We start from the raw sequence: 24,206 nt of genomic DNA, 5'->3' as shown, positions 1-24,206 counted from the left end.
AGGTATCACAGAATCATTGATTTCCAAAACACTCTTTGATCACTTATCATATCAGCAAATTCTATCAATGACACTTCAAAACTTAATGTCCCTCTTTTTCAACATTAAAGGCTCATATAAATAAAAGTCACAACAATGATGTCTCTGTATTTCACTAATATTTACACCCATTTCCTTAGGCTAAATGTTTTTCAAGTAATCACCATTGTTATTAAAAAAAAATTCATTAGAATTCTTCACTAAAATAAGCAAGAGGAAGTTTGTTATCAATGCATAAGCTTAATAAAAGTAAAAAACTTCCTCTAACACAGTCACCAAGGAAAGGATTATCAACACTGCAAATTTTACTTAAAATCACACATGATTTGTCATTACCTATAATTTTCATCAAAGCATTATTTCCAAAGGAAGTACTATACTTCTTAACAATAAAAAGGATCATATGAATGACATGATTCCTTAATCACTGCTGCATCAGTTTTGATATCTTTAATTTTTCACCATTTCTGAGTCCTTCTTGGCCATTTTACCTGAACGCTGCAAAGCTTCTTCATACAATCGGTTCCCTTCTTCCCATGGGCGTGGCCCTCGTACATTTTCCCAGCTACCAGTATCAATCTACAAGACAAATAAAATGAATGATTAAAACCTAGGTCCTTATAACTTAAAAATACATCCTGATAAATGATACTCATGGGCAATATACAAATCCTAACTTGCATTAGTACATTTACAATAATAATTAATCAAAACTGAAAAGAGAATACTTTTCTTTATTCTTTTTCAAACTATTCGCCATTTCCCGCATTAGCGAGGTGCGTTAAGAACAGAGGACTGGGCCTTTGAGGGAATAATCCTCACCTGGCCCTCTTCTCTGTTCCTTCTTTTGGAAAAAAAAAAAAAAAAAAAAAACGAGAGGGGAGGATTTCCAGCCCCCCACTCCCTCCCCTTTTAGTCGCCTTCTACGACACGCAGGGAATACGTGGGAAGTATTCTTTCTCCCCTATCCCCAGGGATAAGAGAATACTGTAGCAAGCTATTCACATGGGGGTAAATAAGGATAGTGAAGAGATATGTGTAGGGAGTAAACATACACAGGAGAAGTCTGTGACAATGCTACTAACAAATAACATTTGTAAGAGACAGTGAAAATATCTTAGAGCAGATCTAAGTTGGTGAAAGAAACATATCTATTTGTATAGTAGAAAGAGAAGTAAGAAGATATAGAGATTTGTATATAGGTGAGGATGACATTACAAAGGAAGAAGTAAGCAGATCAGTAAAGTTCTTGAATGGAAAAGCTTGGAGCATGAATGAAGTAGAGGCAGTTGGTAAATTGCAATTGTGAAACTCCTGTGGAGTGGCTCTGGAAAGTGTGTATGGAAGAATGCTAAAATGGTCAGGTGCATGGTGACTGGACTAAGGCAATAACTTATCCAATATATAATGAGAATGAGGCTAAAAGCGAGGGTATGAATTACAGAGGACTAAAAATTCTCAGAATACATGGCACAGTACCTGTCACGACAGTGACTGATCATGTTAAAAGAGTTAGTAGATCCATTAGTATTAAAGAAAGGGCATTTAGGTCAGGAAGAGGATGTGTAGATCAGATTTTTGCACTTAAGCACATAGTACAAAAATCTTAGAGCGGAAAAGAATAGGTGTATGCATCATTTCTGGATTTAGAAATAGCTTATGATAAACTGAGTAAGAAAGCACTTTACGGATCCAGACCTTATATTATTGTATGCAAGAGAGACTTCTCAATGCTGTTAGCTTTAATAATGTATGTGGTATGTGTGTGTGCGTAAGAGAAAATGATAGGGTGAGTGAGTAGTTTGAAATACAAGTGGAAGAGCATCAAGGTTGAGGAAAATCACCATAAGAGTCTAATGATCTTATGGATGGAAAACTATATTAGATGATATTGAGGTAGGGGTGACTGTGGTGAGATACCTAATGACAAAGGATCAGAACGACACTTGCTTTGGTTGTTGAATACTGAAGTTGCTGTGTTGTTAACATGATCAGAGGAAGAGTTAGACAAGATGGTAGGCTGGTTTAATCATACATGTAAGAGGAAGATGGTCAAAAAGAATACAAATTAAAGTAAGAACCTGATTTTTAAAAGGGAAATGTATGTCAAAGTGTTTGATCAATTTGAACTGAGAAATGAAAGTGACATATGAGTATAAATACTGGAGAAAAAAGTTAATTACAGAAAGAGGGAAAGGCTAGAAAGGTGTTAGGATGAAATGGTCACATAAAATGTATGGCAAAAGATAAATTTTTAAGACAATAAATAGCAGTACAATCATAGGTCCATGAGGGAGAGTTACACCAAAGAAAAGATGGGCAGTTATAGTGACAGAATGTACCAGGGTTATGAATATTTCAGATGAAGATGTGAAAGGAATGACTGGGAATCAAAGGAATAGAAGCATTTGTGTATAATGATGGTATGAATGGAAACACTGGTCTTCCATTAAGTAACTTAGTACAGAGAAAAAGTAAGAAGCATTCTTATAAGTGTGAAAATTCATGTTTCACTTTAAACACATGGCATGAGTTATGGATATGCAAATACCATACATTCCTGAACCAACCCAATGAACTGGGAAGGGAGTACTTATACAGAGAGATTGTCTTTCCTACAGACGAGTGATATCTCCAGACCTAAAAGTAAAGAGATTTTTCAATCATGCCCAGCACAAATTCACTCTGATTCCCTACTGCAAGGAAAGCATGCTATTCAAGCATTATCAACTTTCCAAGAAGATAAGCTTAAGGTGTTTGGTGGGGTTCTACCATAATTCATCTTGGGTAAAGAGTGCATTTCTGTACAATACCATTATAACGTTAAGGTGATACATTTGAAATTCCCGTACCCGAGTGACATCAAAGGGGATCAAAGAAAGAGGAATAATGTGTCAAATATTCATATATATATGCTGGCCATTCACAGCCATGAAAAAACAACCAAAACAACTTCTGAGCTTGTATTACCTGGTTATATCCACTATTGGAGCAAAGGATCTAATTAAAGTGAGAAAGTAATCAAATACATCTTAAGATACACACACACAAAAAAAAATGTCCACAACCCATACCGTTTTAATTTTTTCAAACTCTGTTTCCAGTGTAACTTCTCTTTGATCTTTCATTTCTATACCCTGCTCTTTTGCTTCTTCCTTTGTTAAACGCTTTCCACTTCGAAAGTCATACCTGAAACAGAGAAAAAGTCCATGTATACATTCACCTACTCACTTGCTTTGAACAATTATATCAGAAGCAAGTACAGCAAGCACAATTTGCAACTAAACTTCATGTATAGCCTACTTATTGAAACACATCTTGTTTCTCATACTGATGTTCCTTGTTCCATATCTATAATAACCTTTATCAATATACTCACTTCATTGTTTTCAAGCACTGTAAAGGATGTGATGCTATGTAACTATAATGTTTGGCTACAAACATCACTGCATTTTCATATAGGAAGACAAAACATAAACCGAAACTGTCAACAATTCTGTTATGATCAATACTTTAAAAAATAAAAAGCCATTATACATAAAATACAGATACGCCTCCAATCATACAATCATACACCTAGACTTTAAAATTTCTACCTATCTGGTATCTTTAACACCATTTCCACAAACATGGTGTGGATCAAGAGCACACAGCTTTTCTAAATTCAAAAATCACATCATACATACCTGCATACATGTCACTTAAATCCACAGCCACATGTGGTACACTTTTTGCAGGGATTAATAAGCAGACTGGGCAAAGGACAACAAAGAACAATATGGATATGCACACTCTATATTATGGTACAACAGAAGGTTTTGAAGTATCATACAAAAAAGAAAATCCAACATAATGTTTATGAATAAACATGACTGCTGGGGAGGAGGTGGTATGCAGAAAAAAGCAGAATGACATACGGCAGAACATTAGACAGCTGCTTGATATACACTGACTATCTGTAATGATATAGTTAAAATAAAGATGCTTACGAGTAATCAAAAGTATAGAGCAGACAGTGTTTGAGACAATACTAAATGGTATCTAAAGAGCTTTTTTTTAAAAATATTTAGGAGACTTTATTCATGGAGGGTGATAATCAGGTCTAAAATTTTGTTCCAAGAATTGGGGCCTTAACAGTCTAGACTTCTAGGGGGTAATGAGGCAAATGTGGTAAATAAAACTATGTTTTCATGATAAGATACTAAGATTTATTGTTTACAGAAAACAGCATGGATTATGTACGAGAAAAAAAAAATACAAAGACTGAAAGAAAATATATGCATGGAAAAAAATTTATAAAAAAAAGACAAATGGTAGTACAGATCACAAATGAAGTAAGTACATGATGAAAGAGGTCTGCTCTTTAGTGAAGAAAGGATTCTACTGGTACGCAGCACACGAACATGTGATTAATCACTGTAATCTAACTTTCATATGACTAATGCTTTTATTACCTAAGCTAAGCAAATTCAACTTTCATATAATTAATGATTTTATTACCTTAACTGAGCAAATTCTCTGAGTCCAAATGATCCTCCCACAACAAGTGCGAGAAAGGGTACTCCATATCGTACAAATCTACTTTTCATGAAAATAAACCCCATACCCCTGCAGCTGCACTGGTGCTTGTAGACTCCTATAAAAGAAAATGCCATCAGTGCCAAAGCAAATAAGGACCAAAAAAACATTTACTCAAAATTACTATTATTTTTCACACTAGAGGTTTCCATAATTATTATTACAGTATCATGATAAATCTACAAACCCCATTTCAACATCTCCCGAGAAATTTTATGATCATGATGCAAGTACAGTGGAGACCAATCTCTACCCCCATACAGCCCTTCACTTTCTGCACTTAAGACTGCTGCTGACTGTGATTTCACAGTTCGCCACATGTTGAGTGCACAAGTTTGAATCCTAGTTGTGGGAACGGGTCCACAGTCAACCAAGCTGTTCATCTTCCCCTTAGACTTCATTGATAAATTGGGTACTAGACTGACTTAGGATAAGGTGTGTGTATATATATATATATATATATATATATATATATATATATATATATATATATATATGATAGAGTTGATAGAGATGCTCTGTGGAAGGTATTAAGAATATATGGTGTGGGAGGCAAGTTGTTAGAAGAAGTGAAAAGTTTTTATCGAGGATGTAAGGCATGTGTACGTGTAGGAAGAGAGGAAAGTGATTGGTTCTCAGTGAATGTAGGTTTGCGGCAGGGGTGTGTGATGTCTCCATGGTTGTTTAATTTGTTTATGGATGGGGTTGTTAGGGAGGTAAATGCAAGAGTTTTGGAAAGAGGGGCAAGTATGAAGTCTGTTGGGGATGAGAGAGCTTGGGAAGTGAGTCAGTTGTTGTTCGCTGATGATACAGCGCTGGTGGCTGATTCATGTGAGAAACTGCAGAAGCTGGTGACTGAGTTTGGTAAAGTGTGTGGAAGAAGAAAGTTAAGAGTAAATGTGAATAAGAGCAAGGTTATTAGGTACAGTAGGGTTGAGGGTCAAGTCAATTGGGAGGTGAGTTTGAATGGAGAAAAACTGGAGGAAGTGAAGTGTTTTAGATATCTGGGAGTGGATCTGGCAGCGGATGGAACCATGGAAGCGGAAGTGGATCATAGGGTGGGGGAGGGGGCGAAAATTCTGGGGGCCTTGAAGAATGTGTGGAAGTCGAGAACATTATCTCGGAAAGCAAAAATGGTATGTTTGAAGGAATAGTGGTTCCAACAATGTTGTATGGTTGCGAGGCGTGGGCTATGGATAGAGTTGTGCGCAGGAGGATGGATGTGCTGGAAATGAGATGTTTGAGGACAATGTGTGGTGTGAGGTGGTTTGATCGAGTGAGTAACGTAAGGGTAAGAGAGATGTGTGGAAATAAAAAGAGCGTGGTTGAGAGAGCAGAAGAGGGTGTTTTGAAGTGGTTTGGGCACATGGAGAGGATGAGTGAAGAAAGATTGACCAAGAGGATATATGTGTCGGAGGTGGAGGGAGCAAGGAGAAGAGGGAGGCCAAATTGGAGGTGGAAAGATGGAGTGAAAAAGATTTTGTGTGATCGGGGCCTGAACATGCAGGAGGGTGAAAGGAGGGCAAGGAATAGAGTGAATTGGAGCGAGGTGGTATACCGGGGTTGACGTGCTGTCAGTGGATTGAATCAAGGCATGTGAAGCGTCTGGGGTAAGCCATGGAAAGCTGTGTAGGTATGTATATTTGCGTGTGTGGACGTATATATATATATATATATATATATATATATATATATATATATATATATATATATACATATATATATATATATATATATATATATATACGTTATATATATATATATCTTAGGCTTACGTGTCAATCTATCTTCAACCAGTTTACTTCACACTTAGCCATGCTCTGCTAGGTTTATTTGTCATATATCTACAAAACCTTTTATGCTGAATTGACACCAATTTTTCTTGAAGATCTTAAACTGGTTAATTACATATGGTAGGTTGGAGGCAGCAAAGAAATAATTCATAGATTTGGAACAAATGCATATCAGTGGACTTCTTCCACTTAGCTTACGACACTCAGGGTAACATTGGATATAAAAAAAAAGAAAATAAGAGAGCACCTATATAAATACAACAACTGTAGGGAGGGCTATCAATCTCTAGCTCAAAGAAGGTATGGGGTTAAATATTGCATATAAATGGAAAACCGCTAGTGCAATCAAATTTAACAGAACCTACTAAATAATCTCTAGCACCTTCGATTTGCTTTATTTTGACATCTGTGCTCGTCAAGGTCTGATGTTTACGAGCAATTTTGTTATAGGTTTGCGAACTGTGTGCATGGAAACACATCCCAGAAATCAAACCATTACACAAAACCTTATGTGAATATTCCTAACCATTTGAATAGATAGAGCACATGTTGGTATATTTCAACTATAACATTTATAAAGTAAATATCTCAGTTGCTACTGAAAGTTAGGTAGTTTCCTCGTAATGTCCAGGTATTCAGTTGCTATCTATGTTTCCCGTACTTTTATGATGTCAAACTCCAAATTCTCTAAGACCATCATAGCCCTCCACCTCTTTTATCTAATATCATGGATAACTTCATATTCTTAAATCTCATCAGCATATTACATAATTTCTAAATATGAGGAATCTACTACGAGTTTCTTCCACACCCATATCCACTAAGATTGCTAGAGAGGGTATCGGAAAAGCAGTTAATCAGTGATATTCATCACAACGTAAACTTTTCCAACTGCTAGCACAATTGCAGTTATTTTCTGTGATAAATAAATTATATGGGAGGGTATTGATTGAGAGGGTGAAGGCATGTACAGAGCATCAGATTGGGGAAGAGCAGTGTGGTTTCAGAAGTGGTAGAGGATGTGTGGATCAGGTGTTTGCTTTGAAGAATGTATGTGAGAAATACTTAGAAAAGCAAATGGATTTGTATGTAGCATTTATGGATCTGGAGAAGGCATATGATAGAGTTGGTAGAGATGCTCTGTGGAAGGTATTAAGAATATATGGTGTGGGAGGAAAGTTGTTAGAAGCAGTGAAAAGTTTTTATCGAGGATGTAAGGCATGTGTACGTGTAGGAAGAGAGGAAAGTGATTGGTTCTCAGTGAATGTAGGTTTGCGGCAGGGGTGTGTGATGTCTCCATGGTTGTTTAATTTGTTTATGGATGGGGTTGTTAGGGAGGTAAATGCAAGAGTTTTGGAAAGAGGGGCAAGTATGAAGTCTGTTGGGGATGAGAGAGCTTGGGAAGTGAGTCAGTTGTTGTTCGCTGATGATACAGCCCTGGTGGCTGATTCATGTGAGAAACTGCAGAAGCTGGTGACTGAGTTTGGTAAAATGTGTGGAAGAAGAAAGTTAAGAGTAAATGTGAATAAGAGCAAGGTTATTAGGTACAGTAGGGTTGAGGGTCAAGTCAATTGGGAGGTGAGTTTGAATGGAGAAAAACTGGAGGAAGTGAAGTGTTTTAGATATCTGGGAGTGGATCTGGCAGCGGATGGAACCATGGAAGCGGAAGTGGATCATAGGGTGGGGGAGGGGGCGAAAATTCTGGGGGCCTTGAAGAATGTGTGGAAGTCGAGAACATTATCTCGGAAAGCAAAAATGGGTATGTTTGAAGGAATAGTGGTTCCAACAATGTTGTATGGTTGCGAGGCATGGGCTATGGATAGAGTTGTGCGCAGGAGGATGGATGTCCTGGAAATGAGATGTTTGAGGACAATGTGTGGTAAGAGGTGGTTTGATCGAGTGAGTAACTTAAGGGTAAGAGAGATGTGTGGAAATAAAAAGAGCGTGGTTGAGAGAGCAGAAGAGGGTGTTTTGAAGTGGTTTGGGCACATGGAGAGAATGAGTGAGGAAAGATTGACCAAGAGGATATATGTGTCGGAGGTGGAGGGAACGAGGAGAAGAGGGAGACCAAATTGGAGGTGGAAAGATGGAGTGAAAAAGATTTTGTGTGATCGGGGCCTGAACATGCAGGAGGGTGAAAGGAGGGCAAGGAATAGAGTGAATTGGAGCGATGTGGTATACCGGGGTTGACGTGCTGTCAGTGGATTGAATCAAGGCATGTGAAGCGTCTGGGGTAAACCATGGAAAGCTGTGTAGGTATGTATATTTGCGTGTGTGGACGTATGTACATACATGTGTATGGGGGGGGTTGGGCCATTTCTTTCGTCTGTTTCCTTGCGCTACCTCGCAAACGTGGGAGACAGCGACAAAGTATAATAAAAAAAAAATAAAGATAGCCATTAAAGCAAAATACCTACTTACCATGGCGCATATATATATATATATATATATATATATATATATATATATATATATATATATATATATATATATATAAACGGCCAATTTATAGAGTAATAAGTGTTCCTATGATTCCCTTGGTTATTACTGAGAATCAATCCAGAAGAATGTTACTGAACATTAAATATATATATCTACAGGGATTATGGAAGAGGTTATTTCGCCTTGCACAGACCACGGTCTAGGACAAGAATGATATATAGCCTTGTACAGCACAGGTCGTCCCATGGGCAACCATAACCCTATAAACTAAAGCTGTAGTTCGGCCCCTTATCACTTAACCAGCAGTTCATCCTAATATACAAGTCACAATCACAACTCGACCTGGCTACTCTCCAATATCAGTCATGAAGGTCAACCTTAACATCCACTTTCACCACACACCCGTTTTATCATTTCATGACCTATCAATTGGGTCATTCATCGTTAAAAAGAACAATCACCCAAAGAGGACGAGGTCCTCCCAGCCGTGTTGGTTGTCCACGTTCTTCCTATCCCTTTAAATCCCGAATTGGTTTCCCTCACTCTCAAAAGATATGTTTCGGGTAAGTATAAGGAATATGATTATTGTAACTACAGGTTCAGAGAAACATAACAAAATGAGATATATATAGAAACTGTAGCTCTATAAGACAAACGTAGTTTGATATAGTGTTGATTACGCACAATAGGTGACGCCACAAAACCAATTCGCCTGGAGTTCATCTGTTGTTGCCCTTGATTTGTAATAATGAAGGACAAAGTATTAATTGCTATCAGTAGATGAAATAGAAAACTTGGAATAAATCGAGTTTTTTTAGATACCTGGGAGTAAACGTGGTAGCGGATGGAGATGAAGTGAACCATAGGGTGAGGAAAATGTGGAAAATGATATTGCCTTGTTAAAGGGTATGGAAAAGAAAATCACAGTCCTTGAGAGCAAAATTTGGATAGTTTGATGGTATAGGGGACCCGACGGTGCTGTAGGCATGTGAACTATAGGTCTTGGATCCAGAAAGAAAGTAGATGTACTGGAAACGAGATGCCTGGGGACAGTAGGAGGTGTGAGGAAGGTTGGTTGTGTATGAATTTATAGTCTACATGAGAGACCTATTGAGTGAATAAACAAATACAGATCGAGAATATACTTATGCATGTCATAGAGGGGAGAGGGATGGAGTAAAACAGCCTTTGACTTATTGGTGCCTCAACGTGCAGGAGGGTGGGAGGCGTGCATGTGATAATGAACACTGGAACGATTTATCATCCATGGAATGAAGCATGATAGAAATGAACTGCATACAGTCGCAGGAGTTAGATCACCAAAGTTACAGCAAAGACAAGTAGTAGTTATATGTATATATATTTGATATCATAACTATAAAGTTCTATCGGCAATAAAAAGAACTGATACCTCTACATTCATATATAATGTAAAAATAATTTAGAATAATAAAGATATCATTAGAGAAAAAAATTAAGATATAATAGGCTCGTATTCTTACTGAAAACAGACCGCCAGTTTCTAGCCTTACTATTAGAAAAAAATTGGGATTCGTTTCAATCAAGAGGATTGAATATAGTCTTGGATTCCTTATGTCGTGTTTCTTCCTGTCCAGCTATAGACCAGCAGCGTCTATGATTTTATAGTAAACAGTGAACAGATTAGAACAAGATCTTTCATGTGAAGTGAACCTTGGCTTAGTTTGTGGAGGTTAGAGGCTCTTGAGGGACTGCCTACCGGAGCTGTGATGGCTGAAGCCGCAGGGAAGGAAGAGGATGTGTCAGGATCCTTGAAGGAAAAAGCTGAGGAAAATGAAGGTTGGTGCTTAACAGGCTAATGACCGTTATGTTGTTTATTTGTGTCATTATTTCTATGGTTGTGAATCAATGATTTATCGATTTTTTTTTTTATTGAAGTTTATGTCTCAGGGCTGAGACTATTATTTCTTGTGGGGTTTTGATATGGATAACATATGACTACTGGGATAATCATTCTTCTCAGTTCAGTATGATTGTAGATAGAGGTTTCATTTGGAATAGTATTATATGTGGGAACCTGTTAGAAAATTTTCACTTTATGAAACTGACAAGTTTGACCGTGTAGAAGTTAGCTTTTGGTACTAAGTAATCTGGTTGTGTATTTTACTGAAGATAAGGCGTAGCTCTAGCCTCTGAAGTTTTGGGTCCTTCACACATACCAATGTTTCAGTTGTGGCAAGCTTCCACTATGTTACTTGCAACCGTGGAATTGGTCTAGGATTATTTTTTTAATAATTTCAACTTTTCACCAATACGTCATGTCTTTAAGGTCCTGTTTAGCCAAACTTGAACTTTTGATTTTATTTGTGTCGTGCACACCTAAGAAAACCATATCATAGCTTCGTTGTGCTAAATACAGAGCTTTAGATTAGAACATGCTATGTGGCTCGTGACGTTCCACTTACAATGCATTAAGTGGAAGTTTGTGGGTGCCTCTATTCAAGACATATTTTTGTCACCCTAGACACCATTTCCAGAAGTTTTTGACTGCTGTCATAGCCTTATACCAGAGCCATCTTTATAGCGTAGAAATATTAGGGGAAATAGTTGTCCTCGGACTGTTCTCATAGAATGACAAATGGAATTAGTCTTGTGTTTTAGTCAGAATTTAGTGACTTTGAGTCTTTCATATTTACAGTAAAATTTGACCATCCAATGGGACTTTTTACTCCTTTAAGAATTTAACTTCTCATTTAAGCTTATTAAAGATGCATTGAAATTTTGATGATTCTTTTTACTTTATTTTGACTGGAAATGTTTACTTTTCATGCATCACTTCATGTGTGGGTTTATTAACCCTCAGATGAATTAATGTAAAGGATTTGATGATGGTAACATTTCATTTGGTGTTTTAAGATAAGAAAAGATAACGACATGGTATTGCTTGGAAATTTTTTTTCCTCTTTGAATATTGTATTGGGAACATTATCATTGGATTTTTTTTTACATGTCGCATTTCATTATTTTAGCAGACACAGGTGTGCCTCAGCAGCCGCAGAAAAAGGAGGAGAGTGAGGAAGAGGAGTTAGAATGTGCTGTTTGCTTGCAGAAGTGTGTGCACCCTGTCCGCCTTCCTTGTTCACACATTTTCTGCTTTTTATGTGTAAAAGTAAGTTTTTCCATGTATAATGAATTGACGTTTATCCTAACATTTAGCAAATCGATTAAGACTCTTCCTGTGATTTTTATGGCCAAAAGTTCATTGATTAGGGTCATAGGAACCTTTGTTGTCTATACTTCCATTATCTTACCATGGTGTAGCCTCTGTGATGGACATAAAAAAACCATTTTCTGCTACTGATTTTATGGTCAAAAGTGTAAAGGGCAAGATTATAATTAGGTCCTATCTATGCATCCATTGCATTTTACTACTGCACTTTAATTTGAGCAGAGCAACTTAGCTAGGATGGACAGATGAGCTCGAAGTGTCAGATGTCAAAGACCCGTGCGTTTCGTTGTATCTACTTTTTGTTGATTGTTCACACTCTTTGTTTCTGCAACATGACAACATAGGACTGATGCTCAACCAAGCTTGGTACATTTCTTCAGATTATGATTGTTAATAATTATGGAAATAAAAGCTCATACTTTGCAATATCGATTCAAGACTCAGTTAATGTCAAGTTCATCATTTATTAGATTAGTCACCATAATTATACAATGTTACTTATGGAGTTACATTTATAGTCATATCCTCATAGTTTTAGGTCAATTTTAGGTAAAAGATGAACACAACCTTATATTGGATATTTAAACTTTTGTCGATAGTAGAGGATGGCTTATGTGTTTGTATATAAAAGCCAAAGGTTAGAGCATGGTCCACTGTGCAGTAATTAGATCCTTTTTCTCTCATGATTAAGTTTTTTGCAATTTTTTTTTATTCAGTAAGCTTATACAATTTTTAATGGATGAAATTTCGTTAGGGTGTAGCAAATCAAAGCAAGCGATGTGCCATGTGCCGGCAGGAGATACCGGCTGACTTCCTGGACCACCCAACTCTCCTCTCATCCTTGGAGGCTGAGAAGGAAGAAGTACTTCCAGGTGGTTATCAGTGGTTTTATGAAGGACGGAATGGTAAGCTTCTCATTTTTCTCTGGTATGCTGCTTCTTGGTGATAAGAAGTCTGAGGAATGTCACATAGTCAATTTTATTCAGCAATATTATATGTACTGGTATGTTGTTAAATCCTTTGCTGACTTCTTTAGTGCTGCAGAGTCTTCATAAAAGGGGGTTCTGGGGCAAGATAAGAAAGTATATTCATACATTTTTGTTTTATATTTAGCTTCCTTTTCCACTTTAGCAAGGAACATCAGGGCAAACAAACACTGGCCTCACTTGGAAATTATCACCTGCATTGTTTAATGACCATGGTTAGCAGACTTTTAGAAACTATCCTTTGAGACTAGATTATGTAGGTGATTGCCACTTAACTATTCACAGCATGGTTTTTAAGGAAATCATTCTTGTCTGACAAAGCTGTTTGATTTGTGTATGATAAATTCAACTTAGTGATAGAAGTAAAGCAGTTAATGTCATTTATTCAGATTTTTATAAAGCACTCAGATGTCCCACATCAAAGATTAATTGCTAAAACAAAATCACATGTTATATATGGTGTTGTTCTGTATTTCCATGGATAGAAATTTGGTTGGCTAACAATAAACTGAAAGTATTGATTAATGGTCAAGCCCCAGAATGGTTTGATGTAATGAATGGTGTACCACATGGATCACTCGTAGAACCTGTTATTTTTTTTTATATATACCAGCATTAGAACTATCTAAGTAAGGTTATCCTTTCCACTCCTAAAAAATCTCAATTTTTCATGTTAAGAAGATGTTTTAATGACATACATGTATTAAGAATATATGGTGTGGGAGGCAAGTTGTTAGAAGCAGTGAAAAGTTTTTATCGAGGATGTAAGGCTTGTGTGCGTGTATGAAGAGAGGAAAGTGATTGGTTCTCAGTGAATGTAGGTTTGCGGCAGGGGTGTGTGATGTCTCCATGGTTGTTTAATTTGTTTATGGATGGGGTTGTTAGGGAGTTGAATGCAAGAGTTTTGGAAAGAGGGGCAAGTATGCAGTCTGTTGTGGATGAGAGAGCTTGGGAAGCGAGTTAGTTGTTGTATGCTGATGATACAGCGCTGGTGGCTGATTCATGTGAGAAACTGCAGAAGCTGGTGACTGAGTTTGGTAAAGTGTGTGAAAGAAGAAAGTTAAGAGTAAATGTGAATAAGAGCAAGGTTATTAGGTACAGTGGGGTTGAGGGTCAAGTCAATTGGGAGGTAAGTTTGAATGGAGAAAAACTGGAGGAAGTGAAGTGTTTTAGATATCTGGGAGTGGATTTGGCAGCGGATGGGACCATGGAAGCGGAAGTGAATCAAGAATGTGTGGAAGTCGAGAACATTATCTCAGAAAGCAAAATTGGGTATGTTTGAAGGAAGAGTGGTTCCAACAATGTTGTATGGTTGCGAGGCATGGGCTATGGATACAGTTGTGCGCAGGAGGGTGGATGTGCTGGAAATGAGATGTTTGAGGACAATATGTGGTGTGAGGTGGTTTGATCGAGTAAGTAATGTAAGGGTAAGAGAGATGTGTGGTAATAAAAAGAGTGTGGTTGAGAGAGCAGAGAAGAAAACAGAGAAGAAAGCCTTTTCAGAGGTATATTTTACCCTGTAAGGTAGTGCCAGGAAACAGACTAAGAATGGCCCATCCACTTGTATACACATATATATATATGTAAATGCCCATATATGCACATATACATACATACAGATATATACATATATACACATGTACATATTCATGCTTGCTTGCCTTCATCCATTTCTGACGCTACCCATCCCCACAGGAAACAGCATCGCTACCCCTCACTTTTAATTTGTAACCTCTTTTTTTGTATAGTTAAATGAATAATAAAACATAATCGGTGGCAACTCACTTGACACCCATACTTTACTGACATACTTTTTAGTACACTGTAAAACATTACTGAACTACATATTAACAAAATGAAAGTATTTATTTTATTACACTTTATCACTGTCTCCTGCGTTAGCAAGGTAGCACAAGGAAACAGACGAAAGAATTGGCCCAACCCACCCATATACTCATGTATATACATACATGTCCACACATGCACATATACATACCTATACATTTCAACATACATATATAACATACACAGACATATACATACATACACATGTATATATTCATACTTGCAGCCTTCATCCTTTCCCGTAGCCACCCCGCTTCACATGAAATGTCACCCCCACTTCCCCGCGAGCGCATGAGGTAGTGCTAGGAAAAGACAACAAAGGCCACATTCATTCACACTCAGTCTCTTGCTGTCATGTCAGTCTCTAGCTGTTATGTGTAATGCACCGAAACCAGAGCTCCCTTTCCACATCCAGACCATACAAAACTTTCCATGTTTTACCCCAGATGCATCACATGCCCTGGTTCAATCCATTGACAGCAAGTTGACCCGGTATACCACATCATTCCAATTCACTCTATTCTTTGCACGCCTTTCTCCCTCCTGTATGTTCAGGCCCCAATCGCTCAGAATCTTTTTCACTTCATCTTTCCACCTTTAATTTGGTCTCCTGCTTCTCCTTCTTCCCTCCACCTCTGACACATATATCCTCTTTGTCAATCTTTACTCACTCATTCTCTCCATGTGTCCAAACCATTTCAACACACCCTCTTCTGATCTCTCAACCACACCCTTTTTATTACTGCACATCTCTCTTACCCTTTCATTACTCACTCGATCAAACCACCTCACACCACATATTGTCCTCGAACATTTCATTTCCAACATATCCATCCTCCTTCGCACAACCCTATCTATAGCCCACGCCTCACAGCCATATAGCATTATTGGAACCAGTATTCCTTTAAACATACCCATTTTTGCTCTCTGAGATAATGTTCTCGCATTCCACACATTCTTCAATGCTCTCAGAACCTTTGCTTCCTCCCACACTATGTGACTCACTTCTGCTTCCATGGTTCCATCCGCTGCTAAGTCCACTCCCAGACATCTAAAACACCACTTCCTCCATTTTTTTCTCCATTCAAACTTACCTCTCAATTAACTTGTCCCTCAACCTTACTGAACCTAATAACCTTGCTCTTATTCTCATTTACTCTCAGTTTTCTTCTTTCACACTTTACTAGACTCAGTCACCAACTTCTGCAGTTTCTTACCCGAATCAACTGCCAGCAGTGTATCATCAGCGAACAACAACTGACTCACTTCCCAAGCCCTCTCATCCACAATAGACTGCATACTTGACCCTTTCTCCAAAACTCTTGCATTTACTTACCTAACCATCCCATCCATAACAACAAAATTTTAAAAAGTTTGCTGAATTATCAGTCGAACCAGTCAGGTGCATTGTTGTCGAGGTCAGGTGGGAGCAGGCAATACTGCCTCCACTTTTGCGAGAAACACCTTTTTCTACCTCAGATTGGTCAGCTTTCAGTGCTAGAAGAGTAAGTGGCCATAAGATCTCTCCCCCCCTAGATCTAAAGAATGATGATCATCGTCAAGTAATTTAGGTCAGGCTTCTAACTGGCCCTCTGAATTTAGCTAAAAGCTGCTCATGGGTGGCTTTCTGATGGTTCACTGTTAAACAAACTTTGTCTCATGGGCATAATTATTAAAAATATTGTATGAATTACCTTCAGTTTATTTGTATAAGGTGTATATGAAACATAAATGGACTTTGTGTTTAGACTTGGGTCCCACCCCCAAGATATCTATGTATTTTCAAACATTCCAATATCCAAAAAATTTCAAAATCTGAAACACAGCTGGTCCCAGGCATTTTGGATATCGGATACTCAAACTGTACTTAGACTAAAACAGTAAAACAGGTAGGGCATTCAAGTTCAAGTAAAAAAGAATAATTCTCAATCAATAATGTTCACCTTGATATTGTTTTCAGGTTTAGTCACATCTTGCAAGGATATAGAACGGAGAAAATACAACAGTTACCTACCACTATAATAAGATACCCAGACTTATTTCATTCAGGAAAGGGAATAAGAGAGTATTTATTCTTGATATTCAAAATGATCAAAGGCTTTGATATTCTTGTGCTAAGCAGTTATTTAAGGCTATATCAGTCTGATTTCACATGTAATGGATACAAACTTGTAGGCAAACATTTTACTTTGAATAAGGCAAAAGTCTTTTTCTTCAATAGGATTGTTAACATATGGAATGATTTGCCTGTATGAATAGTTAAAAGCAACACCATAGATACAGAGAAGAAAAAACCTGACAAGTATTCAGCTTCGAGTCCTTGACTAATTTTAGTTGTTTCCCCATAGGTACAGAGTTTCTAGGTATTTCTTCTCTGGTTCATATATCTTCTGTAGTATCAAGTAGCTTTTGCAAAAATACCAACGGTCTGTTGCTGTTTGCATCCCATTGTATACTTGTTTTGCAAGATTGTAAGGAAGCCGTGATAGCTTTCTGACACTCATTTTGTGATATGTGTATTTTTTTAAAGCAGTTCAAAAGCTGTGCAAGTACATACCCTATATATGAAGAACTTGGTGCAGTTCCATAGGTACATTACAGTATGATTTAGGCTAAGAAGTTGATAATGTATTAGTGTATTGTTTAATTCTTTGTCCACTAATACACTAACATCATGTACTGTCTACACCATTTGTAAGATCTGCACCAACCCCTAATGCAATACCCACACTCACTCATCTCACCACATCATTGGTTGGTAAATGAATTACATTCACTTACGGTAAACCTGTTTTGAATAAGAAGATTGTTATATGATTTTTGTTGAAAGTGTGATGTGTATGAGGAAGGGGGCAGTGGCACACAGTGTGTTCAAGGGTCAAACATGTCTTTGATTGGCTACTGTCACAAACCTGTATAAGTTTACCTGTCATAACCTCAGCCCCTCTCTACAAGTTTGCTTGTCACTGACTCTCCTATATCTGGCAGTCTTCCATGGCAACCGTATAACTGTCCAAGGACAAGAAATTCAGATAAAAATGTCGAAAAATATGGGGGAAAAGAAGGGAAAGGAGAGGCAGAATGATTTTACAGGTTGATTTCAAAATATCTGCAACACATGGGACCTGAGAATTACAGGATTCCTGAACCTTCTGGATTTCCAAATAGGTACGCTACCACACATTTGGCCCAAACAGTTGCAATTTTGATAATTTTCCAAATTATTTGGATTTGTGTTTTTAAAAAAAAAAATAGCACAAGTACTTGATTGCTGTTCCCTATGTTAGTGAGTTATTGCCAGGAACAGACAAAGGCCACATTTTGCTCACATTCGTTCTCACGCTGTCATATGCAGTGCTTTGAAACCACTGCCCCTACCCCAACCAAATCTTACATATCTTTCCATGGTTTCCCCAGGTGCTTCACATGCCCTGGTTCAGTCCATTGACAGTACATCAATACTTATATACCACACTATTCCAATTCACTCTGTTCCCTACATGCCTTTCACCCTTTTCTATGTTGAGGCCCTGATCACTCAAAATCCTTTTCACTCCATCCTTCCTTCCCCAATTTTCTTCTTTTCCATCTTGTAAAAAATTGAGATACAAGAAGAGGGAGGAATTTCCAGCTGTCCTGTCCCATGGAGTTACTTTTTATGATATGCAGGGAATGTGAAGGTAGAAATCTCTCTACCTGGCATCTGCAATTTTAATATGATATTCAGAATACTGGTAGCACACGTTTTTGATAATCTATTGTGTAGTGAACTAAAGAATTAAGATCACTGGAAGATATGCCTTTCTCCATCAAATTTTTTGAGCTAGGTTACGTTAGAGTATGTTAAGATGAAAGTTATGTTATGTTAAGTGTGAATACAGATCTAGCTTAGCTGCTTACTAATTTAAGTAGAAAGTTAGGTAAAGATGAAATACATTTCTAGCACTTACAAAGTTGAAAGTTATGTAAGTTAAGTTGAAATGCAATTAATGTAGGTCGAAATACAATTCTAGCATTTAAGTTGAAAGTTATGATAGGTTAGGATGAAATACAATTGTAGCCTAGCTAATGTGAAATACAATTCTAGCCTAGAAGTTAGGATGAAATACAATTGTAGCCTAGCTAATGGGAAGTACAATTTTAGCCTAGCAGGTTAAGGTGCACTACAATTCTATCCTCGTTAATGTGAAATACAATTCTAGCCTAGTTAATGAAATGTGATTCTGTCCTATTTAGAAAGTTAAGATGAAATACAATTCTAGCCTAAGAAAATTTGGTTAAGATTAAAAACAATTCTAGCCTTGCAAAAAAGTTATGTTAAGGTGAAATACAATCTTAGCCTTGCTCCACTTTGTAGGTCAAGATGAAATCATTCTGGCTTAGCATACTTTATGTAGCCTAGAAAAACATAAGGAGATCCAAGAATTTGTATATTTTTTTCTAGATTTAAGATAAAAACCTATTCTGAATTTCTGAAAAAGTCAAGTGAAATATGTAAGTAGCTAGAAAGATCAGAAATATTTTTTCTGAATACATTTCTGAATTTTTGGTAATATATATCCCTAGCTTGGTTGTGGATGCAAGGCTCTATTTTTGTTGCATTATGTGTGACAGTTAGAGTGGAGATATATAAATGAGGTCCTTGTTTGCTCCTGACCATGTCTTGCAAAGGCTGGAAATGGTGAAAAGTTATGAAAAGTGATGTAGATGCATAACACACAACTGTATATGGTTCATGGAAATAAATGCGTATGTATAATCATTAGACTGCAGTTTTATAATAGATCAGTTAGTCTTGAAGTGTAAATAGATGCTGCTTGTGAGTCCCTTTCACACACCAGCATATATTGAATAAATGTGTCCCTTAGGCTGTAGGTTAGTGCTCTGACGAGTAAGCATATTTGTTTATGACAGTTGGTGAAGGTGTGCTAATGTGCTGTTAGCCAAATGAACATCAAATACTTGTGATTCTAAAATTAGGATTAAAGTCATGCTAGGGAAAAGAATTGGGGGTTCAGTGAGAATTCTAGTTAATGTGAAGAATTTAGATGTAGTTTGTTCAAAAAGTTTGCATATTTGAATATGCTTATCCCAGTTGATATAGAGAGGGAAGATATAAAACAATAAGTGATGTGAAGAAATCATAAAGAGATGCATGAATGAAAGCATTTTACGATGGTCATAAAGGATGCATGTGGGAAATAGGTTGCTGAATAAGTTGAATGTAGTCTAACCCATTCTAAAAGTTCAAATTTTAGGAAACTTCTGATGTGATTGTAGAGATTCATAATTTTTGCAAATTGTATTTTGTGTAAAATTACCTCTTTCTGTATAAGTGGCCTGACCTTGAAATTGTATGCTCAATTTTTGCAGATCATGGCTGGCAGAAGACTTACCTTGTGGGGATCCCTGCATATGATGACAAATGAGTAAATAGGAGCATCATATTAATGTATTACTTTGTTGTGAAAATTATCATTGAAATGGGTATAGTAAAATTTTAAAGGTACTGAGAGTGCCTGACTGTCCCGCAGGATGGTGGCGATATGATGAACGTGCAAATTCTGAGATTGAGGAGGCTTACACACAGGGGCAGTCATCCATCTCGCTGCTCATAGCTGGCTACATCTATGATATTGACATAACCAACATGAGACAGACTCGTTCAAACTGCCCAGGGCTACGCAGACGTATCAAGCGTGATATAGTTTCCTCAGCGGCCAAGGGCACTGCTGGCCTTACAGCCAAGACACTCGGTGGCAAGGGTCCAGGACAGCGCCGGGGACGCAAGAGGAAACACTCCAATAAAAATTAGGTGCATGCCTATTCATCTAGTAATTTTCAGTTTAGTTTTAAAATAAAAACATGGCTCTGTGCAACAGTCCAAACAGGACATAGATTCCATACATGAGGGAACAGATAAAAACAAGCTGAATTACTGAAGATGCCTCAGAACCTTATCTAGTCTTGTCAAAGAAAAAATAAAGCTCAGGGAGAGGAATTGTACATTTATTATGTCTCTTTCATGGGATGGCAGTCTTAGGGATCTCTTTTTCTGTTGTCGTTCATCCATCTATTCATTGTCCACATGTTATTGAGAGCCACCTTGTAACCTGCAAAATGCCCTTGGGGTCAAAACTTGAAAAATGTAGTCATTATACAGTCATTTTCCAGCATCTAAAGAACTGATTGACATGGGGCCTAAAACTCTGATCTGCATTCAGTCTAAGTTATGCCACTTCTGGAAAGGTTAAATTAGAATTAACGTGCCTCATAACTTGAAGAAAATTACTTTTTTGGGAATGGGACTTGATACAGGTGTTTGTAATATTATCAGGCAATATGTCTACCCATTCTTATTGTACTACCAATAACTATATTTTCATTCATTCTTCTTTTACTCTCAGTGACTGTGCTGCACTGCAGGTGACATAAGTATTCCATGGACTACCCTTCTTGTTTTTGTTTTGCCTTTGTAACATGGTAGACACTTTATACAGTAATTGCTTTGTCCATCAATTTTTGGGAGTCGTGCTGTAACCTGCAACATAACCTTGGTCGTAGTTTGAAAATTGTAAATCAGATTCTCAGTAAACATTCAGTATCAAAGAATTGTTGGAGGTGGTGCGTTGGGAATCTGGTTGGTTGCATGTGTATGTTGAGGATATTGTTGGTTTGTAAGTAGAGTATACCATGACTTTTTTTTTTTTCAAATTCATCTGTGGTATTGCTGTCATCTTCTCTGTTGATATATCATTCCATATGTTAACAGTCCTGTTGAAGAAAGAGTACTTTTCATCGTTCGAAGTGTAACATATGCCCAAGAGTTTTTATCCATAGCTACAAACGAAATTGGACCAATCTAGTCTTAAATAGCTGCCTTAATCAAGATTGTCAAAGCCTTTAACAGTATTGACTACTTGTAACAAATCACCTCTTAACCCTCTCTTTAATATGCTAAATATGAGTTGGCCTTCTAGATGTCTCTCATAGGATTTATATCTTAGTTTGGAAATCATCATGCTAGCTTGCCAGTGTACTGCATTGCATATCATTTCTTTTTATAGGTAGGGTAACCAGAAATGAACATAATGATGATTGAATTAAAACAAGGAAGGATCAGTTCTAGGATTGAATTCAAATGCCATACCCATGAAGCTGAGAATTTTATTTGCCTCTAACTGTTTAACTATTTTATGCACTGCTCACCTGGCTCTGAGTTCATCGGAGAGTATTATGCTTTAGTTTTTTTTACCGTTTTTAAGTCATTAGACATCATATTATTGATTTCTTCATTTTTACTGCTCTTATGTAAAACTTTACACTTACTACCTTTGAAATTTATTTGCCACATATGAACCCAATCCATCAGATTGTCTGTGTCATCTTGCAACTTTAGATGCTCAGTTTCTGTTAGAGCTTTATTTACTAGCTTAGTTATGTTAATGAATTTTCATATCTTACAGCATAGCTCATTACCAGTGTCAGAGATATGTGTCAGAAACAGAATTGGTCCTAAGGCTTTTCCCTGTGGTACACTATTTTTTACATCAAACCATTTTCTAACTGCAGAAATACGATGTATTCTATACCGTATGATAAATTTTGTTAGTAATTTTTGTTGTTGGGCTTTATCTAATGCTTTCTGAAAATTTTAATTAATGGTATCTTCAGCTTTACTTTCATTATACATCTTGATTGCACCATAAAAGAAATCAAGCAGGTTTGTCGGATGTGAACATCTTCATCAAAATATGCTGTGAAGTCTGAACAAAGTGATGATCCTCTAAATGCTTAAAATCTTACAATTCACCTAATGTGCCATTATGCCCTGAATATCCATTGCAGTTTTTGCTTGGAGATTATAAGTGATTGCCGGGAGGATATACCTCTTCCAATACAACACATGTACTTTTTGTGATAGTTCATTTAAGCCCATTAGAAAGGAGGTATGTTTTTTACAAGTTGTGTAAAGAAGCTGAATAAGTCAGAAATAAGCACTTGACAGACATGGATAATTCTTTCAAGAGTGACTTCATTGTTTGCTGTGTAGACAGTAGTATGTGGCTTTTGTGTTTGCTTTCCAGGTTTGACCATGAAGAATTAATTATTTAGGGTGTTAGATATTTTGTTGTGATTTCTGTTTGCCATGTATGAAGCTGGCTGCTTAAGCATTGAATATGAAAGCTTGATCTTTGAATTCTTTGTCGGAATGTAACAAAACCAGCTTTTTGAAAATTTGTTTTATCTTACAGGTTGGTGGCAGTATGATGAACGTACAAGTTATGAGTTGGAAGCTGCTTATGGTTCTGGCCAGCGTGCTTGTGAAGTTTTGGTTGCAGGCTTTTTGTATATCATCGACTTTGACCGAATGGTGCAACTTAGAAGAAATGATCCCAGTAGGCGGAGACGAATAAAAAGAGATCTTAGTTCTATTCCAAAAAAAGGTGTTGCAGGCATAAAACTTCCAAGTCAGTTAGAGGCAGAGTTAACAGCTCTTCATTCAGCTGCACACGCTATTCATATACCTAATCCGCGAGATACCAGTATACCTAATGATATAGGGGACAATATTGGCTCAACAACAAACAACAATGACCTCTGCCCTCGTACACCCACTGCCCCGAGCAATACTCCCCAAACTCCACATACCCCGAGTGCAGCGAGCAGTAGTAGTGGATCTCCTGATACTACTGAACCTACACACTTGCATTCCTTGAGCACAGATTCCCATCATCATCATTATCATCATCTTCCTTATCATCATCATCATTTGCACCATCACCAGCTTCATATCCCACATCATCTTGCACATACTTTGAGTACAGCCAATGATCACAACATATTTTCACACGCGATACATACACATCATTTACATCACCATCATTTGCCCCACCAGCAGCATCATGTTCATTCATCTATATCACCTTCCGTAGACAGTGGACCAAACGAAGTTCAGGTTTCTAATTTCCAAGGTTCATCTCAGCCCACCTCAGATCTGGAGGCTGCTGTTTACCAAATGGATCAACTAGCCCTGTCTGCAGATGCTCCTGAGTTTTATCCATTAGATTCCACGGAAGATTCAGCAGAGGAAACAGAACAGTACCATCTTACCCTTTCGTCAGAAGATGAACAACTCTGATTTTACAGACAATGATATGCCTGTGATTTTCAGGAAGGCCTTTCTTTTTTTTTTTAACTGCATGTACTAGATTTTTTGCATCTCTGTGTAATTATTGCATCATTTGTACTAAATAAATAAAATCATAATGATTACCAAACACTTTTATTTAGACATGAATGGTAAGTTATCTC

General features: G+C 37.3%; 2 protein-coding genes across 5 annotated transcripts; one reads left to right on the top strand and one right to left on the bottom strand.

Annotated features, from left to right (window-relative positions):
* Positions 1-134: 134 nt before the first annotated feature.
* Positions 135-9,451, bottom strand: l(3)neo43 (cytochrome c oxidase assembly protein COX16 homolog l(3)neo43). 3 transcript variants are annotated; one of them, XM_071684951.1, is made up of 4 exons: positions 9,314-9,451; positions 4,540-4,675; positions 3,114-3,228; positions 135-618 (listed from the first exon to the last, which is right to left on the bottom strand). In XM_071684951.1, exons 2-4 carry the CDS (start codon positions 4,641-4,643, stop codon positions 490-492), a joined length of 348 nt encoding a protein of 115 aa, XP_071541052.1. In that variant the 5' UTR covers positions 4,644-4,675; positions 9,314-9,451; the 3' UTR covers positions 135-489. The 3 variants fall into 3 exon arrangements, with proteins under 3 accessions (XP_071541052.1, XP_071541053.1, XP_071541054.1); XM_071684952.1 differs by having other exon boundaries at positions 9,255-9,402; XM_071684953.1 differs by lacking the exon at positions 9,314-9,451 and adding an exon at positions 9,195-9,308.
* A 1,028-nt stretch (positions 9,452-10,479) lies between these two features.
* On the top strand, positions 10,480-24,164 carry LOC139761090 (E3 ubiquitin-protein ligase rnf146-like). 2 transcript variants are annotated; one of them, XM_071684949.1, is made up of 5 exons: positions 10,480-10,670; positions 11,861-12,000; positions 12,815-12,965; positions 20,426-20,706; positions 23,147-24,164. In XM_071684949.1, the coding sequence occupies exons 1-4, from the start codon at positions 10,601-10,603 to the stop codon at positions 20,704-20,706; spliced, it is 642 nt and encodes a 213-aa protein (XP_071541050.1). In that variant the 5' UTR covers positions 10,480-10,600; the 3' UTR covers positions 23,147-24,164. The 2 variants fall into 2 exon arrangements, with proteins under 2 accessions (XP_071541050.1, XP_071541049.1); XM_071684948.1 differs by lacking the exon at positions 20,426-20,706 and having other exon boundaries at positions 10,481-10,670.
* The last annotated feature ends 42 nt before the right edge of the window (positions 24,165-24,206 follow it).

The sequence above is a fragment of the Panulirus ornatus genome, chromosome 39, assembly GCF_036320965.1.
Source record: "Panulirus ornatus isolate Po-2019 chromosome 39, ASM3632096v1, whole genome shotgun sequence".
NCBI classification, from domain to species: Eukaryota; Metazoa; Arthropoda; class Malacostraca; order Decapoda; family Palinuridae; genus Panulirus; species Panulirus ornatus.
This window is presented reverse-complemented; position numbering and strand designations above follow the sequence as displayed.